Source organism: Schistocerca nitens, unplaced genomic scaffold (genome assembly GCF_023898315.1).
Source record: "Schistocerca nitens isolate TAMUIC-IGC-003100 unplaced genomic scaffold, iqSchNite1.1 HiC_scaffold_468, whole genome shotgun sequence".
Lineage (NCBI taxonomy): Eukaryota > Metazoa > Arthropoda > Insecta > Orthoptera > Acrididae > Schistocerca > Schistocerca nitens.
This window is the reverse complement of record NW_026046001.1, coordinates 7,388,461-7,415,486: the sequence shown is the minus strand read 5'-3', so window position 1 is coordinate 7,415,486 and position 27,026 is coordinate 7,388,461. Positions and strand designations below refer to the sequence as shown.

The 27,026-nt window shown below is 68.0% G+C and overlaps 3 protein-coding genes across 3 annotated transcripts in view; all 3 read left to right on the top strand.

Annotated features, from left to right (window-relative positions):
* The window catches only part of LOC126232318 (uncharacterized), a 65,355-nt gene extending 57,346 nt beyond the window's left edge, over positions 1-8,009 (top strand). Inside the window, exons 5-10 of the mRNA XM_049942598.1 lie at positions 48-2,370; positions 2,456-3,661; positions 3,828-4,389; positions 4,514-4,932; positions 5,018-5,839; positions 6,222-8,009. Of these exons, the coding sequence (XP_049798555.1) occupies positions 48-2,370; positions 2,456-3,661; positions 3,828-4,389; positions 4,514-4,932; positions 5,018-5,839; positions 6,222-8,009 (7,120 nt within the window). The remainder of the gene's footprint in view (positions 1-47; positions 2,371-2,455; positions 3,662-3,827; positions 4,390-4,513; positions 4,933-5,017; positions 5,840-6,221) is intronic.
* Positions 8,010-8,125: 116 nt separating this feature from the next.
* Positions 8,126-16,689, top strand: LOC126232317 (uncharacterized). The gene is made up of 4 exons (XM_049942597.1): positions 8,126-8,320; positions 8,378-9,115; positions 9,274-13,749; positions 13,858-16,689. Exons 1-4 carry the CDS (start codon positions 8,126-8,128, stop codon positions 16,687-16,689), a joined length of 8,241 nt encoding a protein of 2,746 aa, XP_049798554.1.
* A 58-nt stretch (positions 16,690-16,747) lies between these two features.
* On the top strand, positions 16,748-26,932 carry LOC126232316 (uncharacterized). The gene is made up of 5 exons (XM_049942596.1): positions 16,748-17,758; positions 17,833-20,208; positions 20,283-23,132; positions 23,221-25,932; positions 26,063-26,932. Exons 1-5 carry the CDS (start codon positions 16,748-16,750, stop codon positions 26,930-26,932), a joined length of 9,819 nt encoding a protein of 3,272 aa, XP_049798553.1.
* The last annotated feature ends 94 nt before the right edge of the window (positions 26,933-27,026 follow it).

Sequence of the window (27,026 nt, the reverse complement as noted above, 5' to 3'; positions counted from 1 at the left end):
CGCAGGAACGGCTGCGCAGGAACGGCTGCGCAGGAACGGCTGCGCAGAAACGGCTGCGCAGAAGCGGCTGCGCAGAAACGGCTGCGCAGAAGCGGCTGCGCAGAAGCGGCTGCGCAGAAGCGGCTGCGCAGAAGCGGCTGCGCAGAAACGGCTGCGCAGAAACGACTGCGCAGAAACAGCTGCGCAGAAACAGCTGCGCAGAAGCAGCTGCGCAGAAGCAGCTGCGCAGAAGCAGCTGCGCAGAAGCAGCTGCGCAGAAGCAGCTGCGCAGAAGCAGCTGCGCAGAAGCAGCTGCGCAGAAGCAGCTGCGCAGGAACGGCTGCGCAGAAGCGGCTGCGCAGGAACGGCTGCGCAGGAACGGCTGCGCAGAAGCGGCTGCGCAGAAGCGGCTGCGCAGGAACGGCTGCGCAGGAACGGCTGCGCAGGAACGGCTGCGCCGAAACGGCTGCGCCGAAACGGCTGCGCCGAAACGGCTGCGCCGAAACGGCTGCGCCGAAACGGCTGCGCAGAAACGGCTGCGCAGAAACGGCTGCGCCGAAACGGCTGCGCCGAAACGGCTGCGCCGAAACGGCTGCGCAGAAACGGCTGCGCCGAAACGGCTGCGCCGAAACGGCTGCGCAGAAGCGGCTGCGCAGAAGCGGCTGCGCAGAAGCGGCTGCGCAGAAGCGGCTGCGCAGAAGCGGCTGCGCAGAAGCGGCTGCGCAGAAGCGGCTGCGCAGAAGCGGCTGCGCAGAAGCGGCTGCGCAGAAGCGGCTGCGCAGAAGCGGCTGCGCAGGAACGGCTGCGCAGAAGCGGCTGCGCAGGAACGGCTGCGCAGAAGCGGCTGCGCAGAAGCGGCTGCGCAGAAGCGGCTGCGCAGAAGCGGCTGCGCAGAAGCGGCTGCGCAGAAGCGGCTGCGCAGAAGCGGCTGCGCAGAAGCGGCTGCGCAGAAGCGGCTGCGCAGAAGCGGCTGCGCAGAAGCGGCTGCGCAGAAGCGGCTGCGCAGAAGCGGCTGCGCAGAAGCGGCTGCGCAGAAGCGGCTGCGCAGAAGCGGCTGCGCAGAAGCGGCTGCGCAGAAGCGGCTGCGCAGAAGCGGCTGCGCAGAAGCGGCTGCGCAGAAGCGGCTGCGCAGAAGCGGCTGCGCAGAAGCGGCTGCGCAGAAGCGGCTGCGCAGAAGCGGCTGCGCGGGAACGGCTGCGCGGGAACGGCTGCGCGGGAACGGCTGCGCGGGAACGGCTGCGCGGGAACGGCTGCGCGGGAACGGCTGCGCGGAAACGGCTGCGCGGAAACGGCTGCGCGGAAACGGCTGCGCGGAAACGGCTGCGCGGAAACGGCTGCGCGGAAACGGCTTCGCGGAAACGGCTGCGCCGAAACGGCTGCGCAGAAACGGCTGCGACGAAACGGCTGCGCCGAAACGGCTGCGCCGAAACGGCTGCGCAGGAACGGCTGCGCAGGAACGGCTGCGCAGGAACGGCTGCGCAGGAACGGCTGCGCAGAAACGGCTGCGCAGAAACGGCTGCGCAGAAACGGCTGCGCAGAAACGGCTGCGCAGAAACGGCTGCGCAGAAGCGGCTGCGCAGAAGCGGCTGCGCAGAAGCGGCTGCGCAGAAGCGGCTGCGCAGAAGCGGCTGCGCAGAAGCGGCTGCGCAGAAGCGGCTGCGCAGAAGCGGCTGCGCAGAAGCGGCTGCGCAGAAGCGGCTGCGCAGGAACGGCTGCGCAGAAGCGGCTGCGCAGGAACGGCTGCGCAGGAACGGCTGCGCAGAAGCGGCTGCGCAGAAGCGGCTGCGCAGAAGCGGCTGCGCAGAAGCGGCTGCGCAGAAGCGGCTGCGCAGAAGCGGCTGCGCAGAAGCGGCTGCGCAGAAGCGGCTGCGCAGAAGCGGCTGCGCAGAAGCGGCTGCGCAGAAGCGGCTGCGCAGAAGCGGCTGCGCAGAAGCGGCTGCGCAGAAGCGGCTGCGCAGAAGCGGCTGCGCAGAAGCGGCTGCGCAGAAGCGGCTGCGCAGAAGCGGCTGCGCAGAAGCGGCTGCGCAGAAGCGGCTGCGCAGAAGCGGCTGCGCAGAAGCGGCTGCGCAGAAGCGGCTGCGCAGGAACGGCTGCGCAGGAACGGCTGCGCAGGAACGGCTGCGCAGGAACGGCTGCGCAGGAACGGCTGCGCAGGAACGGCTGCGCAGGAACGGCTGCGCAGGAACGGCTGCGCAGGAACGGCTGCGCAGGAACGGCTGCGCAGGAACGGCTGCGCAGGAACGGCTGCGCAGGAACGGCTGCGCAGGAACGGCTGCGCAGGAACGGCTGCGCAGGAACGGCTGCGCAGGAACGGCTGCGCAGGAACGGCTGCGCAGGAACGGCTGCGCAGGAACGGCTGCGCAGGAACGGCTGCGCAGGAACGGCTGCGCAGTAACGGCTGCGCAGTAACGGCTGCGCAGTAACGGCTGCGCAGTAACGGCTGCGCAGTAACGGCTGCGCAGGAACGGCTGCGCAGGAACGGCTGCGCAGGAACGGCTGCGCAGGAACGGCTGCGCAGGAACGGCTGCGCAGGAACGGCTGCGCAGGAACGGCTGCGCAGGAACGGCTGCGCAGGAACGGCTGCGCAGGAACGGCTGCGCAGAAGCGGCTGCGCAGAAGCGGCTGCGCAGAAGCGGCTGCGCAGAAGCGGCTGCGCAGAAGCGGCTGCGCAGAAGCGGCTGCGCAGAAGCGGCTGCGCAGAAGCGGCTGCGCAGAAGCGGCTGCGCAGAAGCGGCTGCGCAGAAGCGGCTGCGCAGAAGCGGCTGCGCAGAAGCGGCTGCGCAGAAGCGGCTGCGCAGAAGCGGCTGCGCAGGAACGGCTGCGCAGGAACGGCTGCGCAGGAACGGCTGCGCAGGAACGGCTGCGCAGGAACGGCTGCGCAGGAACGGCTGCGCAGGAACGGCTGCGCAGGAACGGCTGCGCAGGAACGGCTGCGCAGGAACGGCTGCGCAGGAACGGCTGCGCAGGAACGGCTGCGCAGGAACGGCTGCGCAGGAACGGCTGCGCAGGAACGGCTGCGCAGGAACGGCTGCGCAGGAACGGCTGCGCAGGAACAGCTGCGCAGGAACAGCTGCGCAGGAACAGCTGCGCAGGAACTGCTGCGCAGGAACGGCTGCGCAGGAACGGCTGCGCAGGAACGGCTGCGCAGGAACGGCTGCGCAGGAACGGCTGCGCAGGAACGGCTGCGCAGGAACGGCTGCGCAGGAACGGCTGCGCAGGAACGGCTGCGCAGGAACGGCTGCGCAGGAACGGCTGCGCAGGAACGGCTGCGCAGGAACGGCTGCGCAGGAACGGCTGCGCAGGAACGGCTGCGCAGGAACGGCTGCGCAGGAACGGCTGCGCAGGAACGGCTGCGCAGAAGCGGCTGCGCAGAAGCGGCTGCGCAGAAGCGGCTGCGCAGAAGCGGCTGCGCAGAAGCGGCTGCGCAGAAGCGGCTGCGCAGAAGCGGCTGCGCAGAAACGGCTGCGCAGAAACGGCTGCGCAGAAGCGGCTGCGCAGAAGCGGCTGCGCAGAAGCGGCTGCGCAGAAGCGGCTGCGCAGAAGCGGCTGCGCAGAAGCGGCTGCGCAGAAGCGGCTGCGCAGAAGCGGCTGCGCAGAAGCGGCTGCGCAGAAGCGGCTGCGCAGAAGCGGCTGCGCTGAAGCGGCTGCGCTGAAGCGGCTGCGCGGAAGCGGCTGCGCGGAAGCGGCTGCGCGGAAACGGATGCGCGGAAACGGCTGCGCGGAAACGGCTGCGCGGAAACGGCTAGGCAGAAACGGCTGCGCAGAAACGGCTGCGCATAAACGGCTGCGCATAAACGGCTGCGCATAAACGGCTGCGCATAAACGGCTGCGCATAAACGGCTGCGCAGAAACGGCTGCGCAGAAGCGGCTGCGCAGAAGCGGCTGCGCAGAAGCGGCTGCGCAGGAACGGCTGCGCAGGAACGGCTGCGCAGAAGCAGCTGCGCAGGAACAGCTGCGCAGGAACAGCTGCGCAGGAACAGCTGCGCAGGAACAGCTGCGCAGGAACAGCTGCGCAGGAACAGCTGCGCAGGAACAGCTGCGCAGGAACTGCTGCGCAGGAACGGCTGCGCAGGAACGGCTGCGCAGGAACGGCTGCGCAGGAACGGCTGCGCAGGAACGGCTGCGCAGGAACGGCTGCGCAGGAACGCCTGCGCAGTAACGGCTGCGCAGTAACGGCTGCGCAGGAACGGCTGCGCAGGAACGGCTGCGCAGGAACGGCTGCGCAGGAACGGCTGCGCAGAAACGGCTGCGCAGAAGCGGCTGCGCAGAAGCGGCTGCGCAGAAACGGCTGCGCAGAAGCGGCTGCGCAGAAGCGGCTGCGCAGAAGCGGCTGCGCAGAAGCGGCTGCGCAGAAGCGGCTGCGCAGAAGCGGCTGCGCAGAAGCGGCTGCGCAGAAGCGGCTGCGCAGAAGCGGCTGCGCATAAACGGCTGCGCATAAACGGCTGCGCATAAACGGCTGCGCAGAAGCGGCTGCGCAGAAGCGGCTGCGCATAAACGGCTGCGCATAAACGGCTGCGCAGAAACGGCTGCGCAGAAACGGCTGCGCAGAAACGGCTGCGCAGAAACGGCTGCGCAGGAACGGCTGCGCAGGAACGGCTGCGCAGGAACGGCTGCGCAGAAGCGGCTGCGCAGGAACGGCTGCGCAGGAACGGCTGCGCAGGAACGGCTGCGCAGGAACGGCTGCGCAGGAACGGCTGCGCAGGAACGGCTGCGCAGGAACGGCTGCGCAGGAACGGCTGCGCAGGAACGGCTGCGCAGGAACGGCTGCGCAGGAACGGCTGCGCAGGAACGGCTGCGCAGGAACGGCTGCGCAGGAACGGCTGCGCAGGAACGGCTGCGCAGGAACGGCTGCGCAGGAACGGCTGCGCAGGAACGGCTGCGCAGGAACGGCTGCGCAGGAACGGCTGCGCAGGAACGGCTGCGCAGGAACGGCTGCGCAGGAACGGCTGCGCAGTAACGGCTGCGCAGGAACGGCTGCGCATAAACGGCTGCGCATAAACGGCTGCGCATAAACGGCTGCGCATAAACGGCTGCGCAGAAGCGGCTGCGCAGAAGCGGCTGCGCAGAAGCGGCTGCGCATAAACGGCTGCGCATAAACGGCTGCGCAGAAACGGCTGCGCAGAAACGGCTGCGCAGAAACGGCTGCGCAGAAACGGCTGCGCATAAACGGCTGCGCATAAACGGCTGCGCAGGAACGGCTGCGCAGGAACGGCTGCGCAGGAACGGCTGCGCAGGAACGGCTGCGCAGGAACGGCTGCGCAGGAACGGCTGCGCAGGAACGGCTGCGCAGGAACGGCTGCGCAGGAACGGCTGCGCAGGAACGGCTGCGCAGGAACGGCTGCGCAGGAACGGCTGCGCAGGAACGGCTGCGCAGGAACGGCTGCGCAGGAACGGCTGCGCAGGAACGGCTGCGCAGGAACGGCTGCGCAGGAACGGCTGCGCAGGAACGGCTGCGCAGGAACGGCTGCGCAGAAACGGCTGCGCAGAAACGGCTGCGCAGAAACGGCTGCGCAGTAACGGCTGCGCAGGAACGGCTGCGCAGGAACGGCTGCGCAGGAACGGCTGCGCAGGAACGGCTGCGCAGAAGCGGCTGCGCAGAAGCGGCTGCGCAGAAGCGGCTGCGCAGAAGCGGCTGCGCAGAAGCGGCTGCGCAGAAGCGGCTGCGCAGAAGCGGCTGCGCAGAAGCGGCTGCGCAGAAGCGGCTGCGCAGAAGCGGCTGCGCAGAAGCGGCTGCGCAGAAGCGGCTGCGCAGAAGCGGCTGCGCAGAAGCGGCTGCGCAGAAGCGGCTGCGCAGAAGCGGCTGCGCAGAAGCGGCTGCGCAGAAGCGGCTGCGCAGAAACGGCTGCGCATAAACGGCTGCGCATAAACGGCTGCGCAGAAACGGCTGCGCAGAAACGGCTGCGCAGAAACGGCTGCGCAGAAACGGCTGCGCCGAAACGGCTGCGCAGAAACGGCTGCGCAGAAACAGCTAGGCAGAAACGGCTGCGCAGGAACGGCTGCGCAGGAACGGCTGCGCAGGAACGGCTGCGCAGAAACGGCTGCGCAGAAGCGGCTGCGCAGAAGCGGCTGAGCAGAAACGGCTGCGCAGAAACGGCTGCGCAGAAACGGCTGCGCATAAACGGCTGCGCATAAACGGCTGCGCATAAACGGCTGCGCATAAACGGCTGCGCAGAAACGGCTGCGCAGAAACGGCTGCGCAGATACAGCTAGGCAGAAACGGCTGCGCAGGAACGGCTGCGCAGGAACGGCTGCGCAGAAGCGGCTGCGCAGAAGCGGCTGCGCAGAAGCGGCTGCGCAGAAGCGGCTGCGCAGAAGCGGCTGCGCAGAAGCGGCTGCGCAGAAGCGGCTGCGCAGAAACGGCTGCGCAGGAACGGCTGCGCAGGAACGGCTGCGCAGGAACGGCTGCGCAGGAACGGCTGCGCAGCAACGGCTGCGCAGCAACGGCTGCGCAGCAACGGCTGCGCAGCAACGGCTGCGCAGCAACGGCTGCGCAGGAACGGCTGCGCAGGAACGGCTGCGCAGGAACGGCTGCGCAGGAACGGCTGCGCAGGAACGGCTGCTCAGGAACGGCTGCTCAGGAACGGCTGCGCAGGAACGGCTGCGCAGAAACGGCTGCGCAGAAACGGCTGCGCAGAAACGGCTGCGCCGAAACGGCTGCGCCGAAACGGCTGCGCCGAAACGGCTGCGCCGAAACGGCTGCGCCGAAACGGCTGCGCCGAAACGGCTGCGCCGAAACGGCTGCGACGAAACGGCTGCGCCGAAACGGCTGCGCCGAAACGGCTGCGCAGAAACGGCTGCGCAGAAACGGCTGCGCCGAAACGGCTGCGCCGGAACGGCTGCGCCGGAACAGCTGCGCAGAAACAGCTGCGCAGAAACAGCTGCGCAGAAACAGCTGCGCAGAAACAGCTGCGCAGAAGCAGCTGCGCAGAAGCAGCTGCGCAGAAGCAGCTGCGCAGAAGCAGCTGCGCAGAAGCAGCTGCGCAGAAGCAGCTGCGCAGGAACAGCTGCGCAGAAGCGGCTGCGCAGGAACGGCTGCGCAGAAGCGGCTGCGCAGGAACGGCTGCGCAGGAACGGCTGCGCAGGAACGGCTGCGCAGGAAAAGCCGCGCAGGAAAAGCCGCGCAGGAACGGCTGCGCAGGAACGGCTGCGCAGGAACGGCTGCGCAGGAACGGCTGCGCAGGAACGGCTGCGCAGAAACGGCTGCGCAGAAACGGCTGCGCAGAAACGGCTGCGCAGTAACGGCTGCGCAGGAACGGCTGCGCAGAAACGGCTGCGCAGGAACGGCTGCGCAGGAACGGCTGCGCAGGAACGGCTGCGCAGAAACGGCTGCGCAGAAGCGGCTGCGCAGAAGCGGCTGCGCAGAAGCGGCTGCGCAGAAGCGGCTGCGCAGAAGCGGCTGCGCAGAAGCGGCTGCGCAGAAGCGGCTGCGCAGAAGCGGCTGCGCAGAAGCGGCTGCGCAGAAGCGGCTGCGCAGAAGCGGCTGCGCAGAAGCGGCTGCGCAGAAGCGGCTGCGCAGAAGCGGCTGCGCAGAAGCGGCTGCGCAGAAGCGGCTGCGCAGAAGCGGCTGCGCAGAAGCGGCTGCGCAGAAGCGGCTGCGCAGAAGCGGCTGCGCAGAAACGGCTGCGCAGAAACGGCTGCGCAGAAACGGCTGCGCACAAACGGCTGCGCACAAACGGCTGCGCACAAACGGCTGCGCACAAACGGCTGCGCACAAACGGCTGCGCACAAACGGCGGCGCAGAAACGGCTGCGCAGGAACGGCTGCGCAGGAACGGCTGCGCAGGAACGGCTGCGCAGGAACGGCTGCGCAGGAACGGCTGCGCAGGAACGGCTGCGCAGGATCAGCTGCGCATGAACAGCTGCGCCGAAACAGCTGCGCCGAAACAGCTGCGCCGAAACAGCTGCGCCGAAACAGCTGCGCAGAAACAGCTGCGCCGAAACAGCTGCACAGAAACAGCTGCGCCGAAACAGCTGCGCCGAAACAGCTGCGCAGAAACAGTTGCGCCTAAACAGCTGCGCAGAAACAGCTAGGCAGAAACGGCTGCGCAGAAGCGGCTGCGCAGAAGCGGCTGCGCAGAAACGGCTGCGCAGAAGCGGCTGCGCAGAAGCGGCTGCGCAGAAGCGGCTGCGCAGAAGCGGCTGCGCAGATGCGGCTGCGCAGAAGCGGCTGCGCAGGAACGGCTGCGCAGGAACGGCTGCGCAGGAACGGCTGCGCAGGAACGGCTGCGCAGCAACGGCTGCGCAGCAACGGCTGCGCAGGAACGGCTGCGCAGGAACGGCTGCGCAGGAACGGCTGCGCAGGAACGGCTGCGCAGAAACGGCTGCGCAGAAACGGCTGCGCAGTAACGGCTGCGCAGTAACGGCTGCGCAGTAACGGCTGCGCAGTAACGGCTGCGCAGGAACGGCTGCGCAGGAACGGCTGCGCAGAAACGGCTGCGCAGAAACGGCTGCGCAGAAGCGGCTGCGCAGAAGCGGCTGCGCAGAAGCGGCTGCGCAGAAGCGGCTGCGCAGAAACGGCTGCGCAGAAGCGGCTGCGCAGAAGCGGCTGCGCAGAAGCGGCTGCGCAGAAGCGGCTGCGCAGAAGCGGCTGCGCAGAAGCGGCTGCGCAGAAGCGGCTGCGCAGAAGCGGCTGCGCAGAAGCGGCTGCGCAGAAGCGGCTGCGCAGAAGCGGCTGCGCAGAAGCGGCTGCGCAGAAGCGGCTGCGCAGAAGCGGCTGCGCAGAAGCGGCTTCGCAGAAGCGGCTGCGCAGAAGCGGCTGCGCAGAAGCGGCTGCGCAGAAGCGGCTGCGCAGAAACGGCTGCGCAGAAGCGGCTGCGCAGAAGCGGCTGCGCAGAAACGGCTGCGCAGAAACGGCTGCGCAGAAACGGCTGCGCAGAAACGGCTGCGCAGAAACGGCTGCGCATAAACGGCTGCGCAGAAACGGCTGCGCAGAGACGGCTGCGCAGAAACGGCTGCGCAGGAACGGCTGCGCAGGAACGGCTGCGCAGGAACGGCTGCGCAGGAACGGCTGCGCAGGAACGGCTGCGCAGGAACGGCTGCGCAGGAACGGCTGCGCAGGAACGGCTGCGCAGGAACGGCTGCGCAGGAACGGCTGCGCAGAAACGGCTGCGCAGGAACGGCTGCTCAGGAACGGCTGCGCAGGAACGGCTGCGCATGAACGGCTGCGCAGAAACGGCTGCGCAGAAACGGCTGCGCAGAAACGGCTGCGCAGAAACGGCTGCGCCGAAACGGCTGCGCCGAAACGGCTGCGCCGAAACGGCTGCGCCGAAACGGCTGACCCGAAACGGCTGCGCAGAAACGGCTGCGCCGAAACGGCTGCGCCGAAACGGCTGCGCCGAAACGGCTGCGCCGAAACGGCTGCGCCGAAACAGCTGCGCAGGAACAGCTGCGCAGAAACAGCTGCGCAGAAACAGCTAGGCAGAAACAGCTGCGCATAAACAGCTGCGCAGAAACAGCTGCGCAGAAACGGCTGCGCAGAAGCGGGTGCGCAGAAGCGGCTGCGCGGGAACGGCTGCGCGGGAACGGCTGCGCGGGAACGGCTGCGCGGGAACGGCTGCGCGGGAACGGCTGCGCGGGAACGGCTGCGCGGGAACGGCTGCGCGGAAACGGCTGCGCGGAAACGGCTGCGCGGAAACGGCTGCGCGGAAACGGCTGCGCGGAAACGGCTGCGCCGAAACGGCTGCGCAGAAACGGCTGCGCCGAAACGGCTGCGACGAAACGGCTGCGCCGAAACGGCTGCGCCGAAACGGCTGCGCCGAAACGGCTGCGCCGAAACGGCTGCGCAGGAACGGCTGCGCAGGAACGGCTGCGCAGGAACGGCTGCGCAGAAACGGCTGCGCAGAAACGGCTGCGCAGAAACGGCTGCGCAGAAACGGCTGCGCAGAAACAGCTGCGCAGAAACAGCTGCGCAGAAACAGCTGCGCAGAAACAGCTGCGCAGAAGCAGCTGCGCAGAAACAGCTGCGCAGAAGCGGCTGCGCAGAAGCGGCTGCGCAGAAGCGGCTGCGCAGAAGCGGCTGCGCAGAAGCGGCTGCGCAGAAGCGGCTGCGCAGAAGCGGCTGCGCAGAAGCGGCTGCGCAGAAGCGGCTGCGCAGGAACGGCTGCGCAGGAACGGCTGCGCAGGAACGGCTGCGCAGGAACGGCTGCGCAGGAACGGCTGCGCAGGGACGGCTGCGCCGAAACGGCTGCGCCGAAACGGCTGCGCCGAAACGGCTGCGCCGAAACGGCTGCGCCGAAACGGCTGCGCAGAAACGGCTGCGCAGAAACGGCTGCGCAGAAACAGCTGCGCCGAAACAGCTGCGCAGAAACAGCTGCGCCGAAACAGCTGCGCAGGGACAGCTGCGCAGGAACAGCTGCGCAGAAACAGCTGCGCAGAAACAGCTAGGCAGAAACAGCTGCGCAGGAACAGCTGCGCAGGAACAGCTGCGCAGAAACAGCTGCGCAGAAACAGCTGCGCAGAAGCAGCTGCGCAGGAACAGCTGCGCAGAAACAGCTGCGCAGAAGCAGCTGCGCAGAAGCAGCTGCGCAGAAGCAGCTGCGCAGAAGCAGCTGCGCAGGAACAGCTGCGCAGAAGCAGCTGCGCAGGAACAGCTGCGCAGGAACAGCTGCGCAGGAACGGCTGCGCAGAAACGGCTGCGCAGGAACGGCTGCGCAGGAACGGCTGCGCAGGAACGGCTGCGCAGGAACGGCTGCGCAGGAACGGCTGCGCAGGAACGGCTGCGCAGGAACGGCTGCGCAGGAACGGCTGCGCAGGAACGGCTGCGCAGGAACGGCTGCGCAGAAACGGCTGCGCAGAAACGGCTGCGCAGAAACGGCTGCTCAGGAACGGCTGCGCAGAAACGGCAGCGCAGAAACGGCTGCGGAGGAACGGCTGCGCAGAAACGGCTGCGCAGAAACGGCTGCGCAGAAACGGCTGCGCAGAAACGGCTGCGCCGAAACGGCTGCGCCGAAACGGCTGCGCCGAAACGGCTGCGCCGAAACGGATGCGCCGAAACGGATGCGCCGAAACAGCTGCGCAGGGACAGCTGCGCAGGGACAGCTGCGCAGAAACAGCTGCGCAGAAACAGCTAGGCAGAAACGGCTGCGCAGGAACGGCTGCGCAGGAACGGCTGCGCAGGAACGGCTGCGCAGGAACGGCTGCGCAGGAACGGCTGCGCAGAAACGGCTGCGCCGAAACGGCTGCGCCGAAACGGCTGCGCCGAAACGGCTGCGCCGAAACGGCTGCGCCGAAACGGCTGCGCCGAAACGGCTGCGCCGAAACGGCTGCGCAGAAACGGCTGCGCAGAAACGGCTGCGCCGAAACGACTGCGCAGAAACGGCTGCGCAGAAACGGCTGCGCAGGGACAACTGCGCAGGGACAGCTGCGCAGAAACAGCTGCGCAGAAACAGCTAGGCAGAAACAGCTGCGCAGAAACAGCTGCGCAGGAACAGCTGCGCAGAAACAGCTGCGCAGAAACAGCTGCGCAGAAGCAGCTGCGCAGAAACAGCTGCGCAGAAACAGCTGCGCAGAAGCAGCTGCGCAGAAGCAGCTGCGCAGAAACAGCTGCGCAGAAACAGCTGCGCAGAAGCAGCTGCGCAGAAGCAGCTGCGCAGAAGCAGCTGCGCAGGAACAGCTGCGCAGCAGCAGCTGCGCAGGAACAGCTGCGCAGGAACAGCTCCGCAGGAACAGCTGCGCAGGAACAGCTGCGCAGGAACAGCTGCGCAGAAACAGCTGCGCCGAAACAGCTGCGCCGAAACAGCTGCGCCGAAACAGCTGCGCAGGAAGAGCTGCGCAGGAACGGCTGCGCAGGAACGGCTGCGCAGGAACGGCTGCGCAGGAACGGCTGCGCAGGAACGGCTGCGCAGAAACGGCTGCGCAGAAACGGCTGCGCAGAAACGGCTGCGCAGAAACGGCTGCTCAGGAACGGCTGCGCAGGAACGGCTGCGCAGGAACGGCAGCGCAGAAACGGCTGCGCAGGAACGGCTGCGCAGGAACGGCTGCGCGGAAACGGCTGCGCGGAAACGGCTGCGCGGAAACGGCTGCGCGGAAACGGCTGCGCCGAAACGGCTGCGCCGAAACGGCTGCGCCGAAACGGCTGCGCCGAAACGGCTGCGCCGAAACGGCTGCGCAGAAACGGCTGCGCCGAAACGGCTGCGCCGAAACGGCTGCGCCGAAACGGCTGCGCCGAAACGGCTGCGCCGAAACGGCTGCGCCGAAACGGCTGCGCCGAAACGGCTGCGCCGAAACGGCTGCGCCGAAACGGCTGCGCCGAAACGGCTGCGCAGGAACGGCTGCGCAGGAACGGCTGCGCAGGAACGGCTGCGCAGGAACGGCTGCGCAGAAACCGCTGCGCAGAAGCAGCTGCGCAGAAACAGCTGCGCAGAAGCAGCTGCGCAGAAGCAGCTGCGCAGAAGCAGCTGCGCAGAAGCAGCTGCGCAGAATCAGCTGCGCAGAATCAGCTGCGCAGAATCAGCTGCGCAGAAGCAGCTGCGCAGAAGCAGCTGCGCAGAAGCAGCTGCGCAGAAGCAGCTGCGCAGAAGCAGCTGCGCAGAAGCAGCTGCGCAGGAACAGCTGCGCAGGAACAGCTGCGCAGACGCAGCTGCGCAGACGCAGCTGCGCAGGAACAGCTGCGCAGGAACAGCTGAGCAGGAACGGCTGCGCAGGAACGGCTGCGCAGGAACGGCTGCGCAGGAACGGCTGCGCAGGAACGGCTGCGCAGAAACGGCTGCGCAGAAACGGCTGCGCAGGAACGGCTGCGCAGAAACGGCTGCGCCGAAACGGCTGCGCCGAAACGGCTGCACCGAAACGGCTGCGCCGAAACGGCTGCGCCGAAACGGCTGCGCCGAAACGGCTGCGCAGAAACGGCTGCGCAGAAACGGCTGCGCCGAAACGGCTGCGCAGAAACGGCTGCGCCGAAACGGCTGCGCAGGGACAGCTGCGCAGGAACAGCTGCGCAGAAACAGCTGCGCAGAAACAGCTAGGCAGAAACAGCTGCGCAGAAACAGCTGCGCAGAAACAGCTGCGCAGAAACAGCTGCGCAGGAACAGCTGCGCAGAAACAGCTGCGCAGAAGCAGCTGCGCAGAAGCAGCTGCGCAGGAACAGCTGCGCAGAAACAGCTGCGCAGAAGCAGCTGCGCAGAAGCAGCTGCGCAGAAGCAGCTGCGCAGAAGCAGCTGCGCAGAAGCAGCTGCGCAGAAGCAGCTGCGCAGGAACAGCTGCGCAGAAGCGGCTGCGCAGGAACGGCTGCGCAGGAACGGCTGCGCAGGAACGGCTGCGCAGGAACGGCTGCGCAGGAACGGCTGCGCAGAAACGGCTGCGCAGAAACGGCTGCGCAGAAACGGCTGCGCAGAAACGGCTGCGCCGAAACGGCTGCGCAGGAACGGCTGCGCAGGAACGGCTGCGCAGGAACGGCTGCGCAGGAACGGCTGCGCAGGAACGGCTGCGCAGGAACGGCTGCGCAGAAACGGCTGCGCAGAAACGGATGCGCAGAAACGGCTGCGCAGAAACGGCTGCTCAGGAACGGCTGCTCAGGAACGGCTGCGCAGGAACGGCAGCGCAGAAACGGCTGCGCAGGAACGGCTGCGCAGGAACGGCTGCGCAGAAACGGCTGCGCAGAAACGGCTGCGCAGAAACGGCTGCGCAGAAACGGCTGCGCCGAAACGGCTGCGCCGAAACGGCTGCGCCGAAACGGCTGCGCCGAAACGGCTGCGCCGAAACGGCTGCGCCGAAACGGCTGCGCCGAAACGGCTGCGCCGAAACGGCTGCGCCGAAACGGCTGCGCAGAAACGGCTGCGCAGAAACGGCTGCGCCGAAACGGCTGCGCCGAAACGGCTGCGCAGGAACGGCTGCGCAGAAACGGCTGCGCAGAAACAGCTAGGCAGAAACAGCTGCGCAGAAACAGCTGCGCAGGAACAGCTGCGCAGGAACAGCTGCGCAGAAGCAGCTGCGCAGGAACAGCTGCGCAGAAACAGCTGCGCAGAAGCAGCTGCGCAGAAGCAGCTGCGCAGAAACAGCTGCGCAGAAGCGGCTGCGCAGAAGCGGCTGCGCAGAAGCGGCTGCGCAGAAGCGGCTGCGCAGAAGCGGCTGCGCAGAAGCGGCTGCGCAGGAACGGCTGCGCAGGAACGGCTGCGCAGGAACGGCTGCGCAGGAACGGCTGCGCAGGAACGGCTGCGCAGGAACGGCTGCGCAGGAACGGCTGCGCAGGAACGGCTGCGCAGAAACGGCTGCGCAGGAACGGCTGCGCAGGAACGGCTGCGCAGGAACGGCTGCGCAGAAACGGCTGCGCAGAAACGGCTGCGCAGAAACGGCTGCGCAGAAGCGGCTGCGCAGAAGCGGCTGCGCACAACCGGCTGCGCAGAAGCGGCTGCGCAGAAGCGGCTGCGCAGAAGCGGCTGCGCAGAAGCGGCTGCGCAGAAACGGCTGCGCAGAAGCGGCTGCGCAGAAGCGGCTGCGCAGAAGCGGCTGCGCAGAAGCGGCTGCGCAGAGACGGCTGCGCAGAGACGGCTGCGCAGAGACGGCTGCGCAGAAGCGTCTGCGCAGAAGCGTCTGCGCAGAAGCGTCTGCGCAGAAGCGGCTGCGCAGAAGCGGCTGCGCAGAAGCGGCTGCGCAGAAGCGGCTGCGCAGAAGCGGCTGCGCAGAAGCGGCTGCGCAGAAGCGGCTGCGCAGAAGCGGCTGCGCAGAAGCGGCTGCGCAGAAGCGGCTGCGCAGAAGCGGCTGCGCAGAAGCGGCTGCGCAGAAGCGGCTGCGCCGAAACGGCTGCGCAGGGACAGCTGCGCAGGGACAGCTGCGCAGAAACAGCTGCGCAGGAACAGCTAGGCAGGAACGGCTGCGCAGGAACGGCTGCGCAGGAACGGCTGCGCAGGAACGGCTGCGCCGAAACGGCTGCGCCGAAACGGCTGCGCCGAAACGGCTGCGCCGAAACGGCTGCGCCGAAACGGCTGCGCCGAAACGGCTGCGCCGAAACGGCTGCGCCGAAACGGCTGCGCCGAAACGGCTGCGCCGAAACGGCTGCGCAGAAACGGCTGCGCCGAAACGACTGCGCAGAAACGGCTGCGCCGAAACGGCTGCGCAGGGACAGCTGCGCAGGGACAGCTACGCAGAAACAGCTGCGCAGAAACAGCTAGGCAGAAACAGCTGCGCAGAAACAGCTGCGCAGGAACAGCTGCGCAGAAACAGCTGCGCAGAAACAGCTGCGCAGAAGCAGCTGCGCAGAAGCAGCTGCGCAGGAACAGCTGCGCAGAAACAGCTGCGCAGAAGCAGCTGCGCAGAAGCAGCTGCGCAGAAACAGCTGCGCAGAAGCAGCTGCGCAGAAGCAGCTGCGCAGAAGCAGCTGCGCAGAAGCAGCTGCGCAGAAGCAGCTGCGCAGGAACAGCTGCGCAGGAACGGCTGCGCAGGAACGGCTGCGCAGAAACGGCTGCGCCGAAACGGCTGCGCCGAAACGGCTGCGCAGGAACGGCTGCGCAGGAACGGCTGCGCAGGAACGGCTGCGCAGGAACGGCTGCGCAGGAACGGCTGCGCAGAAACGGCTGCGCAGGAACGGCTGCGCAGGAACGGCTGCGCAGGAACGGCAGCGCAGAAACGGCTGCGCAGGAACGGCTGCGCAGGAACGGCTGCGCAGGAACGGCTGCGCAGGAACGGCTGCGCAGAAACGGCTGCGCAGAAACGGCTGCGCAGAAACGGCTGCGCCGAAACGGCTGCGCCGAAACGGCTGCGCCGAAACGGCTGCGCCGAAACGGCTGCGCCGAAACGGCTGCGCAGAAACGGCTGCGCCGAAACGGCTGCGCCGAAACGGCTGCGCAGAAACGGCTGCGCCGAAACGGCTGCGCCGAAACGGCTGCGCCGAAACGGCTGCGCAGAAACGGCTGCGCAGAAACGGCTGCGCAGAAACGGCTGCGCAGGAACAGCTGCGCAGGAACAGCTGCGCAGGAACAGCTGCGCAGGAACAGCTGCGCAGGAACAGCTGCGCAGGAACAGCTGCACAGGAACAGCTGCGCAGGAACAGCTGCGCAGGAGCAGCTGCGCAGGAGCAGCTGCGCAGAAACAGCTGCGCAGGAGCAGCTGCGCAGAAGCAGCTGCGCAGGAGCAGCTGCGCAGGAACAGCTGCGCAGGAACAGCTGCGCAACAGCCGCTGCGCAGAAGCGGCTGCGCAGGAACGGCTGCGCAGGAACGGCTGCGCAGGAACGGCTGCGCAGGAACGGCTGCGCAGAAACGGCTGCGCAGAAACGGCTGCGCAGAAGCGGCTGCGCAGAAGCGGCTGCGCACAACCGGCTGCGCAGAAGCGGCTGCGCAGAAGCGGCTGCGCAGAAGCGGCTGCGCAGAAGCGGCTGCGCAGAAGCGGCTGCGCAGAAGCGGCTGCGCAGAAGCGGCTGCGCAGAAGCGGCTGCGCAGAAACGGCTGCGCAGAAACGGCTGCGCAGAAGCGGCTGCGCAGAAGCGGCTGCGCAGAAGCGGCTGCGCAGAGACGGCTGCGCAGAGACGGCTGCGCAGAGACGGCTGCGCAGAAGCGGCTGCGCAGAAGCGGCTGCGCAGAAGCGGCTGCGCAGAAGCGTCTGCGCAGAAGCGTCTGCGCAGAAGCGTCTGCGCAGAAGCGTCTGCGCAGAAGCGGCTGCGCAGAAGCGGCTGCGCAGAAGCGGCTGCGCAGAAGCGGCTGCGCAGAAGCGGCTGCGCAGAAGCGGCTGCGCAGAAACGGCTGCGCCGAAACGGCTGCGCAGAAACGGCTGCGCAGAAACGGCTAGGCAGAAACGGCTGCGCAGGAACGGCTGCGCAGGAACGGCTGCGCAGGAACGGCTTCGCATGAACGGCTGCGCAGGAACGGCTGCGCAGGAACGGCTGCGCAGGAACGGCTGCGCAGGAACGGCTGCGCAGAAGCGGCTGCGCAGAAGCGGCTGCGCAGAAGCGGCTGCGCAGAAGCGGGTGCGCAGAAGCGGGTGCGCAGAAGCGGGTGCGCAGAAGCGGGTGCGCGGGAAGCGGGTGCGCGGGAAGCGGGTGCGCGGGAAGCGGGTGCGCGGGAAGCGGGTGCGCGGGAACGGCTGCGCGGGAACGGCTGCGCGGGAAGCGGGTGCGCGGGAACGGCTGCGCGGGAACGGCTGCGCGGGAACGGCTGCGCGGGAACGGCTGCGCGGGAACGGCTGCGCGGGAACGGCTGCGCGGGAACGGCTGCGCGGGAACGGCTGCGCGGGAACGGCTGCGCGGGAACGGCTGCGCGGAAACGGCTGCGCGGAAACGGCTGCGCCGAAACGGCTGCGCCGAAACGGCTGCGCCGAAACGGCTGCGCCGAAACGGCTGCGCCGAAACGGCTGCGCAGAAACGGCTGCGCAGAAACGGCTGCGACGAAACGGCTGCGACGAAACGGCTGCGCCGAAACGGCTGCGCCGAAACGGCTGCGCCGAAACGGCTGCGCCGAAACGGCTGCGCAGGAACGGCTGCGCAGGAACGGCTGCGCAGGAACGGCTGCGCAGGAACGGCTGCGCAGGAACGGCTGCGCAGGAACGGCTGCGCAGAAACGGCTGCGCAGAAACAGCTGCGCAGAAACAGCTGCGCAGAAACAGCTGCGCAGAAGCAGCTGCGCAGAAACAGCTGCGCAGAAGCAGCTGCGCAGAAGCAGCTGCGCAGAAGCAGCTGCGCAGAAGCAGCTGCGCAGAAGCAGCTGCGCAGAAGCAGCTGCGCAGAAGCAGCTGCGCAGAAGCAGCTGCGCAGAAGCAGCTGCGCAGAAGCAGCTGCGCAGAAGCAGCTGCGCAGAAGCAGCTGCGCAGGAACAGCTGCGCAGAAGCGGCTGCGCAGGAACGGCTGCGCAGGAACGGCTGCGCAGGAACGGCTGCGCAGGAACGGCTGCGCAGGAACGGCTGAGCAGGAACGGCTGCGCAGGAACGGCTGCGCAGGAACGGCTGCGCAGAAACGGCTGCGCAGAAACGGCTGCGAAGGAACGGCTGCGCAGAAACGGCTGCGCCGAAACGGCTGCGCCGAAACGGCTGCGCCGAAACGGCTGCGCCGAAACGGCTGCGCCGAAACGGCTGCGCCGAAACGGCTGCGCCGAAACGGCTGCGCAGAAACGGCTGCGCAGAAACGGCTGCGCAGGAACGGCTGCGCCGAAACGGCTGCGCAGAAACAGCTGCGCCGAAACGGCTGCGCAGGGACAGCTGCGCAGGAACAGCTGCGCAGAAACAGCTGCGCAGAAACAGCTAGGCAGGAACAGCTGCGCAGAAACAGCTGCGCAGGAACAGCTGCGCAGAAACAGCTGCGCAGAAGCAGCTGCGCAGAAGCAGCTGCGCAGGAACAGCTGCGCAGAAGCAGCTGCGCAGAAGCAGCTGCGCAGGAACAGCTGCGCAGAAGCAGCTGCGCAGAAGCAGCTGCGCAGAAGCAGCTGCGCAGAAGCAGCTGCGCAGAAGCAGCTGCGCAGAAGCAGCTGCGCAGGAACAGCTGCGCAGAAGCAGCTGCGCAGGAACAGCTGCGCAGGAACAGCTGCGCAGGAACAGCTGCGCAGGAACAGCTGCGCAGAAACAGCTGCGCAGCAACAGCTGCGCAGAAACAGCTGCGCAGAAACAGCTGCGCAGAAACAGCTGCGCCGAAACAGCTGCGCAGGAACAGCTGCGCAGGAACAGCTGCGCAGGAACAGCTGCGCAGGAACAGCTGCGCAGGAACAGCTGCGCAGGAACAGCTGCGCAGGAACAGCTGCGCAGGAACAGCTGCGCAGAAACGGCTGCGCAGGAACGGCTGCGCAGGAACGGCTGCGCAGAAACGGCTGCGCAGAAACGGCTGCGCAGAAACGGCTGCGCAGAAACGGCTGCGCAGAAACGGCTGCGCAGGAACGGCAGCGCAGAAACGGCTGCGCAGGAACGGCTACGCAGAAACGGCAGCGCAGAAACGGCTGCGCAGGAACGGCTGCGCAGAAACGGCTGCGCAGAAACGGCTGCGCAGAAACGGCTGCGCAGAAACGGCTGCGCCGAAACGGCTGCGCCGAAACGGCTGCGCCGAAACGGCTGCGCCGAAACGGCTGCGCAGGGACAGCTGCGCAGGGACAGCTGCGCAGAAACAGCTGCGCAGAGACAGCTAGGCAGAAACAGCTGCGCAGGAACGGCTGCGCAGGAGCGGCTGCGCAGGAACGGCTGCGCAGGAACGGCTGCGCAGAAACGGCTGCGCAGAAACGGCTGCGCCGAAACGGCTGCGCCGAAACGGCTGCGCCGAAACGGCTGCGCCGAAACGGCTGCGCCGAAACGGCTGCGCAGAAACGGCTGCGCAGAAACGGCTGCGCCGAAACGACTGCGCAGAAACGGCTGCGCCGAAACGGCTGCGCAGGGACAACTGAGCAGGGACAGCTGCGCAGAAACAGCTTCGCAGAAACAGCTAGGCAGAAACAGCTGCGCAGAAACAGCTGCGCAGGAACAGCTGCGCAGAAACAGCTGCGCAGAAACAGCTGCGCAGAAGCAGCTGCGCAGAAGCAGCTGCGCAAGAACAGCTGCGCAGAAACAGCTGCGCAGAAACAGCTGCGCAGAAACAGCTGCGCAGAAGCAGCTGCGCAGAAGCAGCTGCGCAGAAGCAGCTGCGCAGAAGCAGCTGCGCAGAAGCAGCTGCGCAGAAGCAGCTGCGCAGAAGCAGCTGCGCAGAAGCAGCTGCGCAGGAACAGCTGCGCAGCAGCAGCTGCGCAGGAACAGCTGCGCAGGAACAGCTGCGCAGGAACAGCTGCGCAGGAACAGCTGCGCAGGAACAGCTGCGCAGGAACAGCTGCGCCGAAACAGCTGCGCCGAAACAGCTGCGCCGAAACAGCTGCGCCGAAACAGCTGCGCAGGAACGGCTGCGCAGGAACGGCTGCGCAGGAACGGCTGCGCAGGAACGGCTGCGCAGGAACGGCTGCGCAGAAACGGCTGCGCAGAAACGGCTGCGCAGAAACGGCTGCTCAGGAACGGCTGCGCAGGAACGGCAGCGCAGAAACGGCTGCGCAGGAACGGCTGCGCAGGAACGGCTGCGCAGGAACGGCTGCGCAGAAACGGCTGCGCAGAAACGGCTGCGCAGAAACGGCTGCGCCGAAACGGCTGCGCCGAAACGGCTGCGCCGAAACGGCTGCGCCGAAACGGCTGCGCCGAAACGGCTGCGCCGAAACGGCTGCGCCGAAACGGCTGCGCCGAAACGGCTGCGCCGAAACGGCTGCGCCGAAACGGCTGCGCCGAAACGGCTGCGCAGAAACGGCTGCGCCGAAACGGCTGCGCAGAAACGGCTGCGCCGAAACGGCTGCGCAGGAACGGCTGCGCAGGAACGGCTGCGCAGAAACGGCTGCGCAGAAACGGCTGCGCAGAAACAGCTAGGCAGAAACGGCTGCGCAGAAACGGCTGCGCAGGAACAGCTGCGCAGGAACAGCTGCGCAGGAGCAGCTGCGCAGGAGCAGCTGCGCAGGAGCAGCTGCGCAGGAGCAGCTGCGCAGGAGCAGCTGCGCAGAAGCAGCTGCGCAGAAGCAGCTGCGCAGAAGCAGCTGCGCAGAAGCAGCTGCGCAGGAACAGCTGCGCAGGAACAGCTGCGCAGGAACAGCTGCGCAGGAACAGCTGCGCATGAACAGCTGCGCAACAGCGGCTGCGCAGGAACGGCTGCGCAGGAACGGCTGCGCAGGAACGGCTGCGCAGGAACGGCTGCGCAGGAACGGCTGCGCAGAAACTGCTGCGCCGAAACGGCTGCGCCGAAACGGCTGCGCCGAAACGGCTGCGCCGAAACGGCTGCGCAGAAACGGCTGCGCAGAAACGGCTGCGCCGAAACGGCTGCGCAGAAACGGCTGCGCCGAAACGGCTGCGCAGAAACGGCTGCGCAGAAACGGCTGCGCAGAAACGGCTGCGCAGAAACGGCTGCGCAGAAACGGCTGCGCAGGAACGGCTGCGCAGGAACGGCTGCGCAGGAACGGCTGCGCAGGAACGGCTGCGCAGGAACGGCTGCGCAGGAACGGCTGCGCGGAAGCGGCTGCGCGGAAGCGGCTGCGCGGAAGCGGCTGCGCGGAAGCGGCTGCGCGGAAGCGGGTGCGCGGAAGCGGGTGCGCGGGAGCGGGTGCGCGGGAGCGGGTGCGCGGGAGCGGGTGCGCGGGAGCGGGTGCGCGGGAGCGGGTGCGCGGGAGCGGGTGCGCGGGAGCGGCTGCGCGGGAGCGGCTGCGCGGGAGCGGCTGCGCGGGAACGGCTGCGCGGGAACGGCTGCGCGGGAACGGCTGCGCGGGACGGCTGCGCGGGAACGGCTGCGCGGGAACGGCTGCGCGGGAACGGCTGCGCGGGAACGGCTGCGCGGGAACGGCTGCGCGGGAACGGCTGCGCGGGAACGGCTGCGCGGGAACGGCTGCGCGGGAACGGCTGCGCGGGAACGGCTGCGCGGGAACGGCTGCGCGGGAACGGCTGCGCGGAAACGGCTGCGCGGAAACGGCTGCGCGGAAACGGCTGCGCGGAAACGGCTGCGCGGAAACGGCTGCGCGGAAACGGCTGCGCCGAAACGGCTGCGCCGAAACGGCTGCGCCGAAACGGCTGCGCAGAAACGGCTGCGCAGAAACGGCTGCGACGAAACGGCTGCGCCGAAACGGCTGCGCCGAAACGGCTGCGCCGAAACGGCTGCGCCGAAACGGCTGCGCAGAAACGGCTGCGCAGAAACGGCTGCGCAGGAACGGCTGCGCAGGAACGGCTGCGCAGAAACGGCTGCGCAGAAACGGCTGCGCAGAAACGGCTGCGCAGAAACAGCTGCGCAGAAGCAGCTGCGCAGAAGCAGCTGCGCAGAAGCAGCTGCGCAGAAGCAGCTGCGCAGAAGCGGCTGCGCAGAAGCGGCTGCGCAGAAGCGGCTGCGCAGAAGCGGCTGCGCAGAAGCGGCTGCGCAGGAACGGCTGCGCAGAAGCGGCTGCGCAGGAACGGCTGCGCAGGAACGGCTGCGCAGGAACGGCTGCGCAGGAACGGCTGCGCAGGAACGGCTGCGCAGGAACGGCTGCGCAGGAACGGCTGCGCAGAAACGGCTGCGCAGAAACGGCTGCGCCGAAACGGCTGCGCCGAAACGGCTGCGCCGAAACGGCTGCGCCGAAACGGCTGCGCCGAAACGGCTGCGCCGAAACGGCTGCGCCGAAACGGCTGCGCAGAAACGGCTGCGCAGAAACGGCTGCGCCGAAACGGCTGCGCCGAAACGGCTGCGCAGGGACAGCTGCGCAGGAACAGCTGCGCAGGAACAGCTGCGCAGAAACAGCTGCGCAGAAACAGCTGCGCAGGAACAGCTGCGCAGAAACAGCTGCGCAGAAACAGCTGCGCAGAAACAGCTGCGCAGGAACAGCTGCGCAGAAACAGCTGCGCAGAAACAGCTGCGCAGAAACAGCTGCGCAGAAGCAGCTGCGCAGAAGCAGCTGCGCAGAAGCAGCTGCGCAGAAGCAGCTGCGCAGGAACAGCTGCGCAGAAGCGGCTGCGCAGGAACGGCTGCGCAGGAACGGCTGCGCAGGAACGGCTGCGCAGGAACGGCTGCGCAGGAACGGCTGAGCAGGAACGGCTGCGCAGGAACGGCTGCGCAGGAACGGCTGCGCAGGAACGGCTGCGCAGGAACGGCTGCGCAGGAACGGCTGCGCAGAAACGGCTGCGCAGGAACGGCTGCGCAGGAACGGCTGCGCAGAAACGGCTGCGCCGAAACGGCTGCGCCGAAACGGCTGCGCCGAAACGGCTGCGCCGAAACGGCTGCGCCGAAACGGCTGCGCAGAAACGGCTGCGCAGAAACGGCTGCGCCGAAACGGCTGCACAGAAACAGCTGCGCCGAAACAGCTGCGCAGGGACAGCTGCGCAGGAACAGCTGCGCAGAAACAGCTGCGCAGGAACAGCTAGGCAGGAACAGCTGCGCAGAAACAGCTGCGCAGAAGCATTGCGCAGAAGCAGCTGCGCAGGAACAGCTGCGCAGAAACAGCTGCGCAGAAACAGCTGCGCAGAAGCAGCTGCGCAGAAGCAGCTGCGCAGAAGCAGCTGCGCAGAAGCAGCTGCGCAGAAGCAGCTGCGCAGAAGCAGCTGCGCAGAAGCAGCTGCGCAGAAGCAGCTGCGCAGGAACAGCTGCGCAGAAGCAGCTGCGCAGGAACAGCTGCGCAGGAACAGCTGCGCAGGAACAGCTGCGCAGGAACAGCTGCGCAGGAACAGCTGCGCAGGAACAGCTGCGCAGGAACAGCTGCGCAGGAACAGCTGCGCAGGAACAGCTGCGCAGGAACAGCTGCGCAGGAACAGCTGCGCAGAAACAGCTGCGCAGAAACAGCTGCGCAGAAACAGCTGCGCCGAAACAGCTGCGCCGAAACGGCTGCGCAGGAACGGCTGCGCAGGAACGGCTGCGCAGGAACGGCTGCGCAGGAACGGCTGCGCAGGAACGGCTGCGCAGGAACGGCTGCGCAGGAACGGCTGCGCAGGAACGGCTGCGCAGAAACGGCTGCGCAGGAACGGCTGCGCAGGAACGGCTGCGCAGAAACGGCTGCGCAGAAACGGCTGCGCAGAAACGGCTGCGCAGAAACGGCTGCGCAGAAACGGCTGCGCAGAAACGGCTGCGCAGAAACGGCTGCGCACGAACGGCAGCGCAGAAACGGCTGCGCAGGAACGGCTGCGCAGAAACGGCTGCGCAGAAACGGCTGCGCAGAAACGGCTGCGCAGAAACGGCTGCGCCGAAACGGCTGCGCCGAAACGGCTGCGCCGAAACGGCTGCGCCGAAACGGCTGCGCAGGGACAGCTGCGCAGGGACAGCTGCGCAGAAACAGCTGCGCAGAAACAGCTAGGCAGAAACGGCTGCTCAGGAACGGCTGCGCAGGAACGGCTGCGCAGGAACGGCTGCGCAGAAACGGCTGCGCAGAAACGGCTGCGCCGAAACGGCTGCGCCGAAACGGCTGCGCCGAAACGGCTGCGCCGAAACGGCTGCGCCGAAACGGCTGCGCCGAAACGGCTGCGCCGAAACGGCTGCGCCGAAACGGCTGCGCCGAAACGGCTGCGCCGAAACGGCTGCGCCGAAACGGCTGCGCCGAAACGGCTGCGCCGAAACGGCTGCGCCGAAACGGCTGCGCCGAAACGGCTGCGCCGAAACGGCTGCGCAGGGACAACTGCGCAGGGACAGCTGCGCAGAAACAGCTAGGCAGAAACAGCTGCGCAGAAACAGCTGCGCAGAAACAGCTGCGCAGAAGCAGCTGCGCAGGAACAGCTGCGCAGAAACAGCTGCGCAGAAGCAGCTGCGCAGAAGCAGCTGGCAAGAAGCAGCTGCGCAGAAGCAGCTGCGCAGAAGCAGCTGCGCAGAAGCAGCTGCGCAGGAACAGCTGCGCAGGAACAGCTGCGCAGGAACGGCTGCGCAGGAACGGCTGCGCCGGAACGGCTGCGCCGAAACGGCTGCGCCGGAACGGCTGCGCCGAAACGGCTGCGCAGGAACGGCTGCGCAGGAACGGCTGCGCAGGAACGGCTGCGCAGAAACGGCTGCGCAGAAACGGCTGCGCAGAAACGGCTGCTCAGGAACGGCTGCGCAGGAACGGCTGCGCAGGAACGGCTGCGCAGGAACGGCTGCGCAGGAACGGCTGCGCAGGAACGGCTGCGCAGGAACGGCTGCGCAGGAACGGCTGCGCAGGAACGGCTGCGCAGAAACGGCTGCGCAGGAACGGCTGCGCAGAAACGGCTGCGCCGAAACGGCTGCGCCGAAACGGCTGCGCCGAAACGGCTGCGCCGAAACGGCTGCGCCGAAACGGCTGCGCCGAAACGGCTGCGCCGAAACGGCTGCGCCGAAACGGCTGCGCCGAAACGGCTGCGCCGAAACGGCTGCGCCGAAACGGCTGCGCCGAAACGGCTGCGCCGAAACGGCTGCGCCGAAACGGCTGCGCAGAAACGGCTGCGCCGAAACGGCTGCGCAGAAACGGCTGCGCCGAAACGGCTGCGCAGAAACGGCTGCGCCGAAACGGCTGCGCAGGAACGGCTGCGCAGAAACGGCTGCGCAGAAACGGCTGCGCAGAAACAGCTAGGCAGAAACAGCTGCGCAGAAACAGCTGCGCAGGAACAGCTGCGCAGGAACAGCTGCGCAGGAACAGCTGCGCAGGAGCAGCTGCGCAGGAGCAGCTGCGCAGGAGCAGCTGCGCAGGAGCAGCTGCGCAGGAGCAGCTGCGCAGAAGCAGCTGCGCAGAAGCGGCTGCGCAGAAACGGCTGCGCAGAAACGGCTGCGCAGAAGCGGCTGCGCAGAAGCGGCTGCGCAGAAGCGGCTGCGCAGAAACGGCTGCGCAGAAGCGGCTGCGCAGAAGCGGCTGCGCAGAAGCGGCTGCGCAGAAACGGCTGCGCAGAAGCGGCTGCGCAGAAGCGGCTGCTCAGAAGCGGCTGCGCAGGAACGGCTGCGCAGGAACGGCTGCGCAGGAACGGCTGCGCAGGAACGGCTGCGCAGGAACGGCTGCGCAGGAACGGCTGCGCAGGAACGGCTGCGCAGGAACGGCTGCGCAGGAACGGCTGCGCAGGAACGGCTGCGCAGGAACGGCTGCGCAGGAGCGGCTGCGCAGAAGCGGCTGCGCAGAAGCGGCTGCGCAGAAACGGCTGCGCAGAAGCGGCTGCGCAGAAGCGGCTGCGCAGAAGCGGCTGCGCAGAAGCGGCTGCGCAGAAGCGGCTGCGCAGAAGCGGCTGCGCAGAAGCGGCTGCGCAGAAGCGGCTGCGCAGAAGCGGCTGCGCAGAAGCGGCTGCGCAGAAGCGGCTGCGCAGAAGCGGCTGCGCAGAAGCGGCTGCGCAGAAGCGGCTGCGCAGAAGCGGCTGCGCGGAAGCGGCTGCGCGGAAACGGCTGCGCAGAAGCGGCTGCGCGGAAACGGCTGCGCCGAAACGGCTGCGACGAAACGGCTGCGCCGAAACGGCTGCGCCGAAACGGCTGCGCAGGAACGGCTGCGCAGGAACGGCTGCGCAGAAACGGCTGCGCAGAAACAGCTAGGCAGAAACAGCTGCGCAGAAACAGCTGCGCAGAAACAGCTGCGCAGAAACAGCTGCGCAGAAACAGCTGCGCAGAAACAGCTGCGCATAAACAGCTGCGCATAAACAGCTAGGCAGAAACAGCTGCGCAGAAACAGCTGCGCAGAAACAGCTGCGCAGAAACAGCTGCGCAGAAACAGCTGCGCATAAACAGCTGCGCAGAAACAGCTAGGCAGAAACGGCTGCGCAGAAACGGCTGCGCAGAAGCGGCTGCGCAGAAGCGGCTGCGCAGAAGCGGCTGCGCAGAAACGGCTGCGCAGAAGCGGCTGCGCAGAAGCGGCTGCGCAGAAGCGGCTGCGCAGAAACGGCTGCGCAGAAGCGGCTGCGCAGAAGCGGCTGCTCAGAAGCGGCTGCGCAGGAACGGCTGCGCAGGAACGGCTGCGCAGGAACGGCTGCGCAGGAACGGCTGCGCAGGAACGGCTGCGCAGGAACGGCTGCGCAGGAACGGCTGCGCAGGAACGGCTGCGCAGGAACGGCTGCGCAGGAACGGCTGCGCAGGAACGGCTGCGCAGGAGCGGCTGCGCAGAAGCGGCTGCGCAGAAGCGGCTGCGCAGAAACGGCTGCGCAGAAACGGCTGCGCAGAAGCGGCTGCGCAGAAGCGGCTGCGCAGAAGCGGCTGCGCAGAAGCGGCTGCGCAGAAGCGGCTGCGCAGAAGCGGCTGCGCAGAAGCGGCTGCGCAGAAGCGGCTGCGCAGAAGCGGCTGCGCAGAAGCGGCTGCGCAGAAGCGGCTGCGCAGAAGCGGCTGCGCAGAAGCGGCTGCGCAGAAGCGGCTGCGCGGAAGCGGCTGCGCGGAAGCGGCTGCGCGGAAACGGCTGCGCAGAAGCGGCTGCGCGGAAACGGCTGCGCCGAAACGGCTGCGACGAAACGGCTGCGCCGAAACGGCTGCGCCGAAACGGCTGCGCAGGAACGGCTGCGCAGGAACGGCTGCGCAGAAACGGCTGCGCAGAAACAGCTAGGCAGAAACAGCTGCGCAGAAACAGCTGCGCAGAAACAGCTGCGCAGAAACAGCTGCGCAGAAACAGCTGCGCAGAAACAGCTGCGCATAAACAGCTGCGCATAAACAGCTAGGCAGAAACAGCTGCGCAGAAACAGCTGCGCAGAAACAGCTGCGCAGAAACAGCTGCGCATAAACAGCTGCGCAGAAACAGCTAGGC